Here is a 17,044-nt window from a genome sequence, read left to right as displayed (position 1 = left end):
GGGGGCACCCCCGATGCACATACACCGCCCTTTCTGCTACCATGGCTTCATCCATGTCCTTACACCAATCTCGCAGTGTAGGTACCTCAGTCGATCCCCACCTCCGTGCAATATTCCTTTTAGCAACCACGGTTCCCATTGTTACCCAGTCCTGCGCTGGGTGGGTTAGATCAGTCGGCTCCCATATGTTTAACAAGCATTGTTTTGGTTCTGGAAGCACTGATTCCGCCACGGTTTGTGACATAGTCCTCATTATCTTGATCCAATATGCCCTTATTTTCGGACATTCCCATATCGTGTGATATAAGGTGCCCTCCTCCCCACAATCCCTCAGACAAAATTGGTGTGTTGCCATTCCTATTTTAAAGAGGGTCACTCTAGTATAATATGTACGATGAAGTACTTTCAATTGTATCAGCCGCAGGCGTGCCGGTATGGCCACCTCCGAGTGGATGAGAGCGCCTCCTGCCACTCACCATCATCCAGCTCTCCCAGGAGGTCTACGACCCATTTCCGTTTAAGTGCCACCATAGGGTCCGGCAAATTGTTCACTAGCTTACGATAGGTGAATGAGGTGGCCCTTTTATACATATATTCAGTTAATAATCTATGGTACCTGCGGGTATTGTTGCCTGTAGCGCGTGTCTCACCTGCATATATCTATATAATTCCGACCCAGCAAGTTTATACTTGGCCTGCAAGTGTTCAAATGGTATTACCGCGCCCTGTTTCCAGAGATCCCCCACCGTGGATATGCCTATCACATACCATTTATCAAAGCCTTTACTATTCTGCAGCCGTCCAAGACGCTGAGACGTCCAGAGCGGTGTCATTTGCGTAATAACCCCTCTCCAACCCAACCTGGCATGTGCCTCGTACCATATACGAACCGTGTTTGCTGTTGGCCTAATCAGCTGTTTGGATTTTGCTCTATTATACAGCACGGCCATGACCCCATCTTCCCCTAGGCCCTGCCTATCCGCCTGAAACGCTGGATCATTATGAGGGGCGTGCAGCCAGCTATTAATTACTTTCAATTGGGCCGCCCAGTAATACAATTGTATACTAGGGAGGGCTATACCCCCGTCATACCAGCCTCGGACCAACTTTTCCTGTCCAATGTGCGCCGGTTTATTCCCCCAGATCAGCCCCGAAACTTCCGACGCAATTGTTTTAAAATAGCTTAGCGGTACTGGAAACGGGGTGTTCTCCAAAACATACAAGAACCGTGGGAGTGCCATCATTTAAAAAAGTGCCGCTCTCCCCAGCATTGATAACGGCAGACCGCGCCACACTAACGCGTCGCGCTGAAACCGCTCCAAGGGAGGTCTAAGATTGCGCTGCACGAATTCCTCCGGTGTAGATGTAATATGAATGCCTAAATATTTGAAGGTCGTCTCTGCGACCTGCAACGGGCAATTCCCCGGGAGCAACGGCGTCGGACCATGCAACACAAACAGGACCGATTTGGACCAGTTAATTGAGTACCCTGACACTCTCCCGAATACTTCGCAAATATTTAAGAGCGCCCGGATAGAACGTTCGGGGGATGCCAGGTATAGCAGGACATCATCCGCATAGAGGGATATGCGGTCCTCCCGGTGTGGCGCCCATTTAAGTCCACGAATCATCGGTTCCCATCTGATCCATGCCGCCAGCGGCTCAAACACTAATGCGAAGAGCAGCGGAGACAGCGGACATCCCTGGCGCGTTCCCCTCGCCAGCGGGAAGTCTCCGGAGATGTGTCCATTGACAGCCACATGTGCTATAGGTTTGAAATGCCTTTTATTGACACTGATTGAATTTGAGGCAGTTATTCCCCATTAATGAATGAGTTTATTTTAAGGTTCTAGATCTTTTTTCTAATGGTTTGTCTTTGATTTTATACATGAAAGGGTTAAAGTGTACCTCATATGGCCTTGAAGCGATTGCGTATCACAAAACACATGGTGGCCAGAGATGTCATATTCAAGAGTTATTTATTTGATTATTGTTTTTTTTCCCTCCTGCGTTTATGGACTTGGGTTTTACATAGCATACGCGGTAGGCCAGACTGCTATCAAAAGTCTTAAGTTTTTTAACTGGCTGATTTGTTTGGTTAGAAGGATGAAAGAGAACCTGGAAGAGAGACTGAGACAGTCAGTGTGGGGGGGGGGGGTGTAAGAGGAAATAGCGGAGATCATGACTGCAGATTCGGTATACATGCGACGGAGAGAGACAGGCTGTGTAGGATGGAGGAAGAAAGAGGCAATAGCTGGGATCATGACTGCAGTTTTGGTATTTGAGAGAGAGAGACGGGCAGTGTAGGGTGAGGGAAGAAAGAGGCAATAGCTGGGATCATGACTGCAGATTCGGTATTTATGAGATAGAGAGACAGGCAGTGTAGGGTGGGGGAAGAAAGAGGCAATAGCTGGGATCATGACTGAAGATTCGGTATTTATGAGCGAGAGAGAGACAGGCAGTGTAGGGTGAGGGAAGAAAGAGGCAATAGCTGGGATCATGACTGCAGATTCGGTATTTATGAGAGAGACAGGCAGTGTAGGGTGGGGGAAGAAAGAGGCAATAGCTGGAATCATGACTGAAGATTCGGTATTTATGAGCGAGAGAGAGACAGGCAGTGTAGGGTGGGGGAAGAAAGAGACAATAGCTGGGATCCTGACTGCAGTTTTGGTATTTATGAGAGAGAGAGAGAGACAGGCAGTGTAGGGTGGGGGAAGAAAGAGGCAATAGCTGGGATCATGACTGCAGATTCGGTATTTATGAGATAGAGAGACGGGCAGTGTAGGGTGGGGGAAGAAAGAGGCAATAGCTGGGATCATGACTGCAGATTCGGTATACATGCGATGGAGAGAGACAGGCAGTGTAGGGTGGGGGAAGAAAGAGGCAATAGCTGGGATCATGACTGCAGATTCGGTATACATGCGATGGAGAGAGACGGGCAGTGTAGGGTGGGGGAAGAAAGAGGCAATAGCTGGGATCATGACTGCAGATTCGGTATACATGCGATGGAGAGAGACAGGCAGTGTAGGGTGGGGGAAGAAAGAGGCAATAGCTGGGATCATGACTGCAGTTTTGGTATTTGAGATAGAGAGACAGGCAGTGTAGGGTGGGGGAAGAAAGAGGCAATAGCTGGGATCATGACTGCAGATTTAGCATTCGGCTGCACCAGCAATGGACCCCTGAGAAAAAACTTTGGAGTCTGCCCTTAGATTTTCACAATTCAAGTACTGTCTTTCACAATTATATTTTGTAATGGTCGGCTGACCGGATGATTAATCATTATTTCACCCTGTATGCCTTGTGTCTCAATTAATCCTGATCATCTGCTTTAGTTTATAATTGTTGGAAGTAGCCTTAAAAAAAGGGTTGTTTGGCCTAGAAGTTTGGTTACCTGATTGTGTAAATGGATCTTATGCCCAATTTGTTTTTCACTTAAATCTTCCTCTTTAAGTACTGAACAGAACGGTACCTATTTTAATGGGTTATGACGGATGAAGGTCAAGTTGGTGGGATTTGAATCCATCCAAGTATTCAGAAATCTGCATGTAGCACGTGCCTCAACCTACTGAGATGTCCTAGATGCATGGGCGGCTCCATGTGTATGGGAGGTTCTTCTGAACAATCATTGTTTAGGAGTTGGGGTTACCTCATTAATCCTCCCTGCAGAACCCAGATGTGTGTTCATACATTCAGTGGAAGTGGCCTTCTGACATTTTAAGACCACATGTATGCCCCCAATCCTCCTTTCAACAGCAAACCTATTTCCTCAATTGTTCTGTAAAATGTTATTGCAAGCAAGCCAATAAATATTAGGGGCTTGAGGGCACAGTATTGTCGACAAAACTGATTTGCAATCATGCTTTTTGATTTCTCACTCTATAAATGTCTGCCGGGTAAAACATAGCAAGCAAGCCAGAGGGACTAGAGACGTATTAAAAATTGTTCAACAATATGTTCTGTGTTACTTTTATCGTCTAATAATTCCCATTTACAAATTTAAAAAATATACTGTAAGCAAAAGAGCCCCAGCATGTCTGGATGTCAAAGAAATTTGGACAAAAGTGGAAGCTCTTCTGCCTTTTATTTTACTAGAATATCCTACCCAGAAGACATAATGTCATGTGTGACACCTCCAGACAGTCCTGGCTATTTTTAGCCAAAATCACTTGGCATGCTGGAATAATTGAGCCCATCCTTATATTTCTAGGCCTAAAATGCAGAGCAGTGTTGGCGAAAATATCAGGGTTGGTTGAAGATGTTTTGCAAGAAATGGGGTCATTTAACCTCTCTGAGCAATTCAAGCGCTGCGAATGCATGACTGCCAGCATGGTATTATTGGCAGGCCCGCACCCATGAAAGCGTCCATAGTGGGATACTTTGAGAAATGGGGAGCAGCCTTAAGGGCTGTTGGACCCCGTAGTAGGATCCTTTGAGAAAAGGGGAACCGCCTTAAGGACTGTTAGACCCCGTAGTGGAATCTTTTGAGAAATGGGGAGAAACCTTCAGGACTGTTGGACCCTGTAGCGGGATCCTTTGAGAAATGGGGAGCAGCCTTAAGGGCTATTGGACCCCATAGTAGATCCTTTGAGAAAACGGGGAGCACCCTTAAGGGCTGTTAGACCCCGTAGTGGAATCTTTTGAGAAATGGGGAGAAACCTTAAGGGCTGTTCGACCCTGTAGCGGGATCCTTTGAGAAATGGGGAGCAACCTTAAGGGCTATTGGACCTGCTCGCCTCCATTTGAAACATACTTTTCTTTTGTTTTTCTGTTTTCGTTCACAAAAATCACAGCATTATTTTCGGTGTGATGTTTGTCTCTGTTCCGCTACTAATGGAAGAAGCAGCCGGGTTTTCAAGAGGATTGCACTGCCGAGTCTAGTCACTACCCTTCTGGGATGTTGCCCACCTCAAATGGCCAGCTGCCACATGACCATCATGCAAGGGGTATGAGATGCAACATGTAAATACAATAAATTACAGGATCTAGACTTCGAAAAAATGAGTCCACGTTGTTGTTTGTAGCCTTGATGTGTCTTTATTAAGCAAGTGCTGGATTTTCATAAATGCACAGCCAACGCGTTTTGCCCAAACATGGGCTTCTTCAGGGCGATTGCTGGGTGCTGTACTCTCGCCACGGTCATAAAGTGAGACCCGCAAATCTTTCAGGTCCGTGTCAGAACGTAGAGATTAAAAAGAAGTTCCCATGAGTTAAGGGTAACCGATGGTCCGAAGAGGGTCAGCGACCAAGGTGCTCTCTCTGCCACGATAAGTCCACGATCCATTTTCGGTGGCGTCAGTATTTGACTCTACCTTGCCCGGCTGGATACTGACGCCACCGAACACGGATCGATGACTTATCGTCACTTACAACCACCCCTTGCCTCTGACACGGACTAATCGCGGCAGAGACAGAACACCTTGGTCGCTGACCCTCTTTGGACCATTGGTTACCTTAACTCAAGGGAACTTCTTCTTTTAAATCTCTATGTCCTGACACAGACCTGAAAGATTTGCAGATCTCACTCTATGACCGTGGCGAGAGTACAGCAGCCTGCAGTCGCCCTGAAGAAGCCCATGTTTGGGCAAAACGCATTAGCTGTGCATTTATGAAAATCCAGCACTTGCTTAATAAAGACACATCAAGGCTACAAACAACAACGTGGACTCATTTTTTCGAAATCTAGACCCTGTAATTGATTGTATTTACATGTTGCATCTCATACCCCATGCATGAACGTTTGTCTCCGTTCCCTAGGGACATACCATGCTCCTATTCACCCATCTGCTCCTCTTGACCCATCCCAACCCACTGACCTCATGTTTGCTGCCTGCAAGTGGCTGTACCCTGTGTCCTGGGGTGGCAAGGGTCCACGGCTGCACCTAGATGTGTGGTGTAGATGCGGAACCCACATTGGCTGTACCCTGTGTCCTGGGGTTGCAAGGGTACAGGGCTGCATCTAGATGTGTGGTGTAGATGCAGAACCCACCTCGGATGTACCCTGTGTCCTGGGTTGGCAAGGGTACAGGGCTGTAAGTAGATGTGTGGTTCAGAGGCTGAATCCACCTCGGTTTGGTTGTACCCTGTGTCCTGGGATGTCAGTGTTCTGTGGCTGTACCTAGGTGTGTGCTATGGGGGCAGAACCACCTTGGCTTGGCTGTTCCCGGTGTCCTGGGGTGGCAAGGGCACATGGCTGCACATAAGTGTGTGCTGTCGGGGCTGAACCCACCTCGGTTTGGCTGTACCCCGTGTGCACGGATGGCAATGTTCCGGGCCTGTACCTGATATAAACTTTTAAGACTGCACACCCCTCGGTTTGGCTGGACCCAGTGTCCTAGTGTGGCAATGGAACAGGGCTGCACTTTGGTGTGTCGTGTAGGGGCCGAACGCCCCTCGGCTTGGCTGTACCCTAGGCGTGTGCAGGATAATAAGCGGGAACCCCTCAGTTCAGGGTTTAGCAGCCTCGCTGCCCAGGGGCACACATTCCTGTCAGGTAATGGAGTGCGAGGCCTCTCCCAGCACACTCTGTTATGGCCATATCCTGTAGCCCGGGGGAAGGAATGTCAGCAGAGGTGTATAGAAATGTTGGCCTTTTCTCTCCCCCTCCCTCCTCTCTTCTTCTTTAATTTCTATGTAAACTGAACTCTTTGGCTGGAGTGGAGGTGGCTGTCAGCATTTTCCCTTTTTTTCTTTTCATTGAGACTCTGGCAGCGTGGCTGGAACGTGGCCCAAAGCTTAGGGCGAGGCGCCGCCGGGGGAGGGGGTTGGGGGCAGACAGCCAGGCAGGAGGCTCGGCAATTACAGGCACACGCCGGCAGCGAGCCACCCACCTCCCCGTCCCCCTCCCGTGGAGCCAGCGAGGGCCTTCCCTTGTTTACGGAGCAGGAAAGGCTGACGATGGAGCAGAACCGGCGGCATGCCGGGGAGAGCCCAGAACCACCGGGTATGCCGGGGAGAGACCCGAACCACTGGGCGGGCCGAGGAGACGACACCGTCCGGCAGCGGTCCCTTTAAACAAACGATATAGGCTCATAGGCGCACGTCAACATATTCACTGTAGTGGCTGGTGGACAACCTGGCGCGCACAAGAGACGGGGCAATGATCAGTTTGAACCTTCACGGCCACCATCAAAGTACTGCCTGTTGCCTCAGTCCATTCAGCATGAACCGTCCCCAAAGCCCCCTTGTGTCCTTTACCCCTCGTGTCTGTCTGGAACCCGTGCCCAGGGTACCCTCTGCTCCCACAGAGTCCATCCAGCATGAACCTTCTCCAAGCGCCCTTGTGTCCTTGGCTCTCACTGAGCCAGCCTGGAACCGTGGCCCAGGGGTACGTTCCCTCCTCCCCCGGTTCTGGTTGCCCATGCTCCCCCTTGTACCATCTGCTCCCCCGAGTCTAGCGCCAACACTCTCCCAGGGAGGAGTCTGAGGATCGTGTGCCCTCGGGGTGCGCGGAGTGCCGGTGACACATTCTTCGCGCCGGCTCCACCCTGCGGTTTGCGGCACCCCGGGCCCTCTCCACACGCTCAGAGGCTTAGGGCGGATGGGGGTGGGACACCTGCCCTGATGTCAACACCTGTAGGTGCGGCCCTGTAGGAATGCGCCGCTCCCAGGCAGCCCTGGCCGACAGGAGGGGGTGGGAGGGCACCGGAGGCCAGGCCAGCACATCTGAAGTGCACCATCGATGGTCTTCCTCTGCCCCGACCCGCCCCCCCCTCCCACTCGTGCTGTTTGCTGTGCGGGAATCTTCATGTTGTAATGTTTGTTTGCCCCTGTGTACTCGCAGCCCGGAGGCACAATAAACCGCGCGTAAGGCTCGTCCTGCTGGTGTATGAGCGGTTTCTGCCGCCCTCTCTAGTCTGAAATAATGCAGTGGGCCTACGGCCTTTGGTGAAGCTGATATGGGGGTCTGGCAGTTTAGTCAGAGGTGAGGAGCTGTGCCGCATGCGCACGACCTACCGAGCCACACTACCGCAGGCCAATTTCCCCCCAAAAGTCTGATACAAATGTTGGGCCACGCGCCCCAGGTGCCGCTTTGGCTGGTTCAATCCATAGCGCCGCGTTTAATCGAGCGCCTCTTTTGAGAGAGGTGTTTAAGCTGAATCCATACCAGTGGTTGTGTGTGGCGGAGAACACATACTAAACTTTCTTTTAATGCAGACATTGTGGGTAACCTGTAGTTCAAAGGGAGGATGAGACTGGTGTTCAGTGTGTCCTGTAGAGAACTGCGTGTTAGGAGTTCCAGGAAGGTAGCCCCAGTGGTTAAGTACCTGCTGCAGAGGTGTGTTGAGCCTACGCGGCACAGGTCGAATCGGGGCCGGCCCCAAATCGGATTGATCAGAACATCGCCCAAGGCGGAATCAACATGTGGTCTTTGTTGTGGGGGCGGGTGGGGGGTCGTTGTGGTTTGACGCTAGGTGGTGTGAGGCAGAGAGGAGGAGGGTAGGGGTTGATGGGGTCATTGAGGTGTGAGGCAGATGGAAGGAGGGTAGGGGTTGATGGGGTCATTGAGGTGTGAGGCAGATGGGAGGAGGGTAGGGGTTGATGGGGTGCTGATAATTATACTGAGGTACATTAAGGGCTGATGAGGTCTTTAACGGGACTGAATGAGACCAAGTGGGATGGACGAGCTGCTGTTTGCATGAAGTCAGACAGGTTCCTGTGGTGCCCCTCGGAATATTGGTGCCCCGGGCCCTGGCCCAGCTCGCCCATCCCCAAGGCCGGCCCTAGTTCGAGCACATGCAGGGGCGAGATGGGGACACCATGGACCGCTATTGGGGAAAATGAAACCCTTTTGCCCTCGGTGGAAAGGAGCGCATTAGTGCTGCACCCCCATTTTACTATAGTTTCATACATTGTTACATCACCAACACCAGAAACGGGCAACAGAAACCATAAGAATAGGATCTATATTGATAATTCCATTAGTTATTGAACTCTCAGAACATTCTCCCTGAGCTGTTTTTCCAGCAGGTAGAGTCCGGCCTTTAATTGGGATGGAAATAGTGTGTGTGTGAGGTGACTAGGGGGGTCCCTGAAAGGGATGGGGCCTATATAATTAAGGACATGACTTAAATATACACACATTCGCGTAAAGTGCTACCCTTCCGACACATTTCCATAGAAGCACGGCTGTAACTGGTATACGTGACCAGTGTTCGCTGAGCTTTGCAGAGAGACCAAGGATTGGATGACCATGTGTTTTGAAAACATTGTTACCCCACTAACAGGCACTCAGAGAAACTCGCACCTCCTTCAGCCACAACTGAATGGTGCCCCGTTATAAACATCTGGCTGAGACTCAATTCAGACTATGCACTAGACAAGAGTAATATGCTGCCTGAAGAAAATGCAACATAACATCTTGGAAAAAGGTAATACTCCTAGGGAATGCAAGATAAAGTAAAGCATGTGAAACATAAGCAGAAACGAAATGGATTACTTGATTTTTTGTGTGTGTAGTAATCTTTCAGTATTTTTGTATGGAAAGTTGAGGACAAAAATACAGGGCCCAAAAGACTCCTAGCTATACCTGGCTGATCAGCCCTTATCGGGGCGAAGCCAGTCCTAGGTTGCTTGTGTTCGGTTCTGTGAGGACCTGGCTTGGCAGTTCGGGCTGGACTGTTTCCATGAGGAGCAGGATCAAGGCTGATTTGCATATGGCTGGGTCCAAACTCCGGTGGCATGGTGAGCCAAAGAACTATGGGTTGGAGTGTTACCGGAGCGACTGCCAGTGGTTATACTTACTGCAAGCATTCCTTCCATCGATTTTTGTGTATTTGAGGTGTAAGTTACTGCCAGGTCTGGGAAACGGCCCACTTAAAGCCCTGGGTAGAATGACTTCACAAGCGTGCCCTCCATTCCATTGGTGGAAAAGAGTATCTCCCTTCTGCTCACCAGCCTGGCAGTCTGCATTCACTTTACAAGCTGTGAAACAGAGTGTGTGGTTTGGTTCCATAAGCAGTCCTATGTTTGTGTCCGGTCTTTTCATCCATTGTTTTTTAACCATGTGTCTGATGTATCTACTGCAAACGCCTCAGGGTACCCAAGAAGATGGCTAGATGACTCTGGAAGAAGGTGACTGAGGGGACGGTTAGGCAGTGGTTTCTCAAGAAGCCGAGCTTGCAGTTTTTTACTTAAGGGCTAGGTGGGCTCAGGTCTCCGTTGGGTTGAACTTCGGTGCCTCAGAAAATGTATTTTCCCAGTGAATGGTCTATGTCACCAGAAGAAGTTGTGAAACTGGAGGTTCATCTAGGTCCTGCAGTTGGGTGGGCCCCAGGTGATCTGGTTGTAATCTTGGAGTCTGTGAAGCACATGATTGCCTTGATCTTTTGCCTTTCCCGGGAGACCCGTGATATCCTTCAGAATGTAGTTATTGTGACAGGGGTTGGTGTTTTGGACGCCCTGCCAGTTACGTACGGGTGGCGTTGCTGCCAGTTAAGGACCAGCAGAGTTTAGCAGGTGGTTGGTATGTCTGGATCCGAGTGACTGTGGCTCCTTTCCTGATACTTTGAAGGAACCAGTGGTCAGAACAGTGAGGCGAAACCTTCAGTAGAGGATGTTGTGGGGTCTAGGTCAGAGCGTCCCAGCGGTAACAGAGAGCTCCTTGGGAGTCCACATCCGGTCACAAGCATATTTGCACCCAGGGAATGTTTTCATGGAATACTCCTTCCTTCATGGAATACTCCTTCCACTTCACTGTGTTTTCCGATCGATGGAGGTGGGGTCCCGAATATCAGAGCAAGAAATTGGAGGAAATATGGTGTTGCTCCTTTCTCTGTGGTTTAATGTGTATGCTTGATCAACTAACCTTGATGTTGTTCACTCACCCTCAGTGATTGAGTTGAAAGTGTTCTAGCCCTTAAAACAAGCCGCACGTGTCTAAGCACAGAGGTTCTGAAATCATTCTTCTACAGTTTTGTTTTGATAACGCTTGTGCTACTTCTTGTTTAATAGTAGTATCACTGACATTTTCCATATTTTAAATGCTGAAATATTTCAGCTTTTACGATTCTGAGAATCTTAAAATGATGTGCAGTATTGTGTTGTAAGTGCATATATTTAACACTTACAAACCCTGATGAGGCTTTGAAGCACTTTCTGCCAGGCAGCGCGCTGCTCTGTAACCCATGGTTAGTGGTTAATTCATGGTTGGTTATTGGGATTAGCGTTGTGCTATCAAGGAGACCACCCTCTGCACTTACTCAAGTGTCTGTGTGGTGATTTCAGTTAGTAGGAGTTTGGTGTGCTCATTGGTGAGGGAGTGTGTTTTCATGCAGGTTGTTGGTGGGGTTAACACGCGAGTTCTGGTATCACCACGTGAGAAGGTATGACTTTCAACGAGGGACTGCTTGTGATCTTTGAGAGGAGATGTGGTTGGTCTCGCCATAATGTTCTACTCTCAATCAGTCCTAATGTAAAGTCTTTGAGATGTTGTCAGAGACGCATTATTATAGGAACCCTTTCAAATCCTGCAGAGATTCGTTTCAACTCCTCAAGCTCCAATTCTGAAAATGTTCACACCAGCACAGCCCGACTCGGCTGCCTTGGCTGCCCTAGTCTCAGGGCATCAGAGCAGCCAAGCCCCCCATTCCTGATTGAGAACGGGGTACCGAGGCAAGGTGGCCTTCTAGCATACACTGCAGTGGCCATATTGCCGTAGCGCTGTTTGTGCTGCGCCCAGAGGCACAGATGAAAGCACATTTGCCAAGTGGCTCCTGTCACTTGTGACCCCTTTAACCCTAACTTGCTTTTTATCAAACTGTTCTTTCCGTGCTGTGATTTAACCATATACTGATAAACCCGCAATGCTAAATGCTGTTGGCAAAAACCCAGACCTTGCGGAAGGGGTAATGCATCGTCCTGGGCTTGGTCATTTCGGAAGCCATCAAACCCTATTCGTGACTGGAACGTGCAGCCTGTCGCCATCCACATTAAGCCGGGCCAGTCCTTTCAGTTGTGCAAACAGGTACCTTCCCTCTGTGGTTTTAGGAATTAAAGACCTCAGTGTTCTGGGATGTGGAAGCCTCCGTGAAAGGAGACCAGCCCTTGTGTTGACTCACCCCCTCCATTGAGGGGGCCGGCAGGTGTTGGCGGGTGGCTGGCATGCGTGCACATTGTGATACTCAGTAACCTGCCCTGGTGCCAAGAGCGTGTAATACAGTATGTCAACTCAGACAGGTGCTGAGGGTAGGGCTCGCTTCACTGGAATGTTTTCTCAGCTCTCTCCCGCTTCTTAAAACATGTTATTAGCAGAAGACTTGAATTTACTGTTGTTCTCTGAAATCCCCCGCCTGGAGACTGCCTATTCAAACATGACATTTAGGAATGAACCCAAAAAAGGCCAGGATGGTGGAATGGAAAGCAATGCCCGGCCCTAGAGTTTGAGTGTGTTCAGGTAACATGCTATTGTGTAGTCCTGCTTGCCCCTAAGTAACTAAGCCGCTCCTATGTGGCTTCCTAAACCGCCCGCAACCAGTGAGGAAGCCTTAGAGGCCCCAGATATCACCTGGTGAGTGCCCTCTTTTAATTCCAGCGGTGACATGTAGGTCAGACCACAAAGTTGCAGTTGGGTGAGGTGTGCATTGGCAGAGTGGCACTGGTCGTCCATTGGTGTCCCAAGCTGGTGCCGCAGTGGTGCACTATACTAAGCTGCACTGACCCGTCTATCTGAAATGAGCTGTGGGGTCTCCTCTCGTACTGTGAAACATCTGCATTAGGCCGCTGTCTGAACTGATTCCATCATTGGCTGTAGAGTTATTCTAAGTGGATGCTATGCCGCTGACCGTCGGGGTCTCCGCTGTGGGACGTTGTGGCAGCCATGCTGCCAAGTGTGTGGGCTGCTGCTTCACCGTAACACTGGTTGCTCGCATTCTGCCCTCTGCTCAGCCTGCATGGGACCCATGCATCACCTTGTACACAGCCCCCTCGTCTTAAATCTTTGGGGGTACCTGTCGATTAGGATGATTCATGGAAGCAAGTATATGTTGTGGAACATGTATGTTATTATTCACTTCATTTGCTTACAAAATTCCAATATTTCCATCCTAAAACGATGCATGCCTCCTTAGTTGCTGCTGCAGTCACTCTAGGCTGGATCACTGCGAGTCTCTACTGGAGATTACCTGGTTACCTACCGAAAACCCTGCAACAAAGCTTGGTGGCCAGGACGGTCAGTAGCGTTCAGTGTCTGACCAGGCTGACCCTAGACAGAAGTCCTTGATGGGCCAGCCATTAAGCGAAGGGTTCAGTTGTACCTACAAATTCTCAGTAGCACTGAGTACCCATATGCATGGTGACCCCCTTTTATATGCCAAGCGTGAGCCCAGCCTGGACACTGTATGACTCGGGTCTTGGAGGCCTTAGAAAGCGAGGACAGCGGAAGACAGGCTCCCTTGTTTGAGCAGTTTTTCTCTGGTTAACTTGTAGGCTGCTTGTGCACACTTAGGTATTATATTTGGCGACATTTCCTATTGCCGCGGGCCTCTGCCAGCCTTTGTGTTTAATCCCTGCCCTGCAGGCACACATTCTCCTTGCACAATGCTCCATTCACAGGGTACTTCAGCAGAGTTTCAAACTCCACACCGCACAGCAGCTGGCCAGCTTCTCTGCTCAAACTTTAAGATAAATCTTCCCAGCGGTGTCACGTTTGTTCAGAGTATTTGTGAGCGCACAATGTGCTTTTCTAAGGCGCATTGTGAAGGTGGCTTATATGCCTGCCCCTCTAAGCAGCGTGCAGGGGTGGAACCCCCAACTGTACCCAGATTTCTCATGCTAATCCTCTTAGTGCCAGGCGGCTGCCACCACTGGTTGTGCCAGGGTTTGCTTGTTTCAGCAGCCGCAGTGGCCAACCTTTAGCACAGGTTTGTACTTGGGCTTCTGTTCCCTGCATTCACCAAGCCTTCCTTTTTGGACCCAAAGCATGGGCTGACTTTCTCTTCTTAGCAGAGTCCACATTGCATCATAGTGTTGTCCATTATCTGTGGTTTGGATATAAGGCGACGGTACTTCTGTCTGGGGTGCCGTCGCCCCCGGTGTCTGGGGTGCCGTCGCCCCCGGTGTCTGGGGTGCCGTCGCCCCCGGTGTCTGGGGTGCCGTCGCCCCCGGTGTCTGGGGTGCCTGTGCATTCTGCAGCAGTCCTATCCACAGCTCCCTAGACTGCTCACCTCAATTCTGTTTCTTACTGTCTGCCAAGGAAGCCCTAAAATCAAATAGGCCTCTTGATGTGGATCGTGCCAAATGCTCCTGGGTGCGATAGGGGCATATCTCCTTTCATCACCCTTTAGCTGAATAAGGCTCCTCCTGCACCATAGGAGCTGCAGGGGCCTGTGTTATGCTCCTGGGGTGCAGATTTTTTTGCCTTTTTACATAGCGCAAAAATAACCTAAAAAAGTTTGATCATTACAAATGCACAAAATTACATAATCCGAAGATGTGGATACATTTAAAAGCCAAGAGCATTAGGGACTAGTATAATATGTAGCAGTCATAAAATTAGTGCATCGGGATCTTGGCCGATGCCTCATGCAAGATGGAGTCTGAGAAATTCAGTTGGTGAGGTAGATGTCAAAGCTCAGGGTGGAGACTAACTCAGAGAGGTGTTGGCTGGGGAGGAGTCAATCAACCAGGGGAATTGTAAGCACGCTACTCACCTGTGAGGGTCTCAAGGCGCTGGGGTGGGGGGGTAAAAATCTCCATTCAGTCGAAGAGCCAGGTCTAGAGTGTTTTCCTGAAGATGTTCAGGGAGGGGGTGCGTCTGATGCCAATCGGGAGCTCGTTCCAGGTCTTGGCCGCGATGTAGGAGAAGGCTCTTCCGCCTGTTCTGGCTGTGCGGATTCATGGGGTTTCGGCAAGGGCCAGGTCGGCGGATCCGAGGTTTCTCTTGGGTACATGGAAGGACATGCTCTTGTTGAGGTATTGGGGTCCGGTGTTGTGGAGGCATTTGTAGGCGTGGGTGAGTATCTTGAAAGTAACTCTCCTCTCCACGGGGAACCAGTGGAGGTTATGCAGGTGTTTTGTGATTTGTTCATGTTGGGGGATGCCGAGGACGAGTCTGACTGTGGTGTTTTGTATGGTTTGGAGTTTATGGAGCAGCGACTTGTTGATCCTGGCATAGAGGGTGTTTCCGTAGTCCAGTCTGTTGGTCATGAGTGCGTGGGTGTTGGTTTTCCTTGATTCGGGGGGGGATCCATTTGAAAGTCTTTCGGAGGGTGTCGAAACAGCTGGAGGCGACGGCGTTGACCTGTCGGGTCATGGAGAGGGAGGAACCGAGTATGATGCCGAGGTTTCAGGCGTGGTCCGTGGGACTGGGAGGGATGTCGGGGGCAGTGGGCCACCAGGTATTGTCCCATGCGGAGGTGGGGGTGTCCCAGGACGAGGACCTCTGTCTTCTCTGAGTTGACCTTCAGGCAGCTGCTGCTCATCCAGGATGCTACGTCCTTCCTTCATTCCTTCCTGGAAGTTGAGTCTGGTGGTGACGGGGTCCTTGATGAGGGAGAGGCTGAGCTGAGTGTCGTCAGCATAGGATACTACGCTGAGTCCGTGTTGTCTGATGACGGCAAGGGGGGCCATGTAGATGTTGGAGCGTGGGGCTGAGCAACGATCCTTTGGGTACTCCACAGTTGATTTCCGTGGGTTCGGAGAGGAAGGGTGGCTGTCTGATTCTTTGGGTTCTGCCGGTGAGGAAGGAGCGGATCCAGTTGAGGGCGTTTCCCTGTAACCTGGCGTCATGGAGTCTGGCGCTGAGTGTGTGGTGGGAGACAGTGTTGAATGCTGCAGAGAGGTCCAGTAGGATCAGGGCCGTGGTGTGTCCTTGGTTGAGGAGGGTGCAGATGTTGTCTTTGGCGGCGAGTAGAGCGGTCTCGGTGCTGTGGGTATCTAAAGTATTTTTGAAATAGGAGGACTTTCAGCTCTGATTAAAAGATACAAGGGGTGGGCGAAAAATTCCGCTCTGCTAGTGGAGTTCAGAGTTTTGCCCACTCCGCCTTCCGCTTGGGACTTGGCTTTCTGACAACACTCCGCCAACTGCTGCGTAGCTGAGTTTCTCACACTTGGCTTGCCAACGTTAAGTTTGTGAGCGCGAGCGAGATTTTGCTTTCCCTAGCACAATTTTCGGGTGTTAGAACGCCTCCTGGCAAGATTTGTTAACATGGGCCGTCGCGGCAGGTCGCGACCGTCCACATTGAGAAAGCTGTTGCTCGAGTGTAAAGTCTACTCCAGTGAAAAGCAGCACCCTCTGGCGCTCCGGAAGGTGCTCTTTACGCTGATTTTACATCGCGAAAGCAACTCCAGGCGCAAAAATCAGAGCAAGCATTGCAACGTGCCACATTCTGCCCACTTTTGGAACTTCACAGAATCTCGCAGACTTTTTATGTAACTCAGCAAAATTCTGCGGAGTGAAACTCTTGAGTTCCACCCACCCCTTAAAAAAAAAAACTTATAAAGTGGTGGTGCCAAGGTTCAGATTTCCATGTTATGGCCGCGCTTACTCAGAAGGTTTGACCCACAAGTCTTTGCCTTTTAAAGGCCGGCCTTTTAAAGGCCGGTGTTTCAGCATTTCACGATGGTCTGTGCCTTCGGTTCTGGTGACACTTGTGAACTCTCGCAGAAAGGGGTGTAAATCTGCTGTTATTGTGAGGATGCTAGGTTCAGTGGGCGAGCACCAGAATAGTGCTCCGCTTCACTCGCAATACTGACTGTAGCACCAAGATGTGAGTGAACCAGAACCACTACTTACTTGCACTATTCTTACTACACAACCAAGACTTGCACAAATCCAAGGTTCGAAAACACTTGTGTAACTTGTTGTTCTTTTCCCTCCATTTGCCTAGTATTCAACGGAACTGAAGAAACTGTACTGTCAGATTGCCAAGACGTGTCCCATCCAGATCAAAGTGATGACGCCCCCTCCGCAGGGGGCTGTTATCCGCGCCATGCCAGTCTACAAGAAGGCCGAACACGTCACCGAGGTGGTGAAGCGCTGCCCAAACCATGAGCTCAGCCGAGAGTTCAACGAAGGTATGGGCATGCTTGGGTAGCTTACAGTCTGATT

General features: G+C 50.2%; 1 protein-coding gene across 4 annotated transcripts in view; it reads left to right on the top strand.

Moving 5' to 3' along the window:
- The window catches only part of TP63 (tumor protein p63), a 546,450-nt gene that overhangs the window by 475,752 nt on the left and 53,654 nt on the right, over positions 1–17,044 (top strand). For all 4 annotated transcript variants that reach the window (XM_085635888.1, XM_085635887.1, XM_085635889.1 and 1 more), the window contains one exon: positions 16,824–17,010. In XM_085635888.1, the coding sequence (XP_085492014.1) occupies positions 16,824–17,010 (187 nt within the window). The remainder of the gene's footprint in view (positions 1–16,823; positions 17,011–17,044) is intronic.

Source organism: Triturus cristatus, chromosome 11 (genome assembly GCF_964204655.1).
Source record: "Triturus cristatus chromosome 11, aTriCri1.1, whole genome shotgun sequence".
Lineage (NCBI taxonomy): Eukaryota > Metazoa > Chordata > Amphibia > Caudata > Salamandridae > Triturus > Triturus cristatus.
Note: the sequence above shows the minus strand (reverse complement) of the source record. Positions and strands in the feature narration are given on the sequence as shown.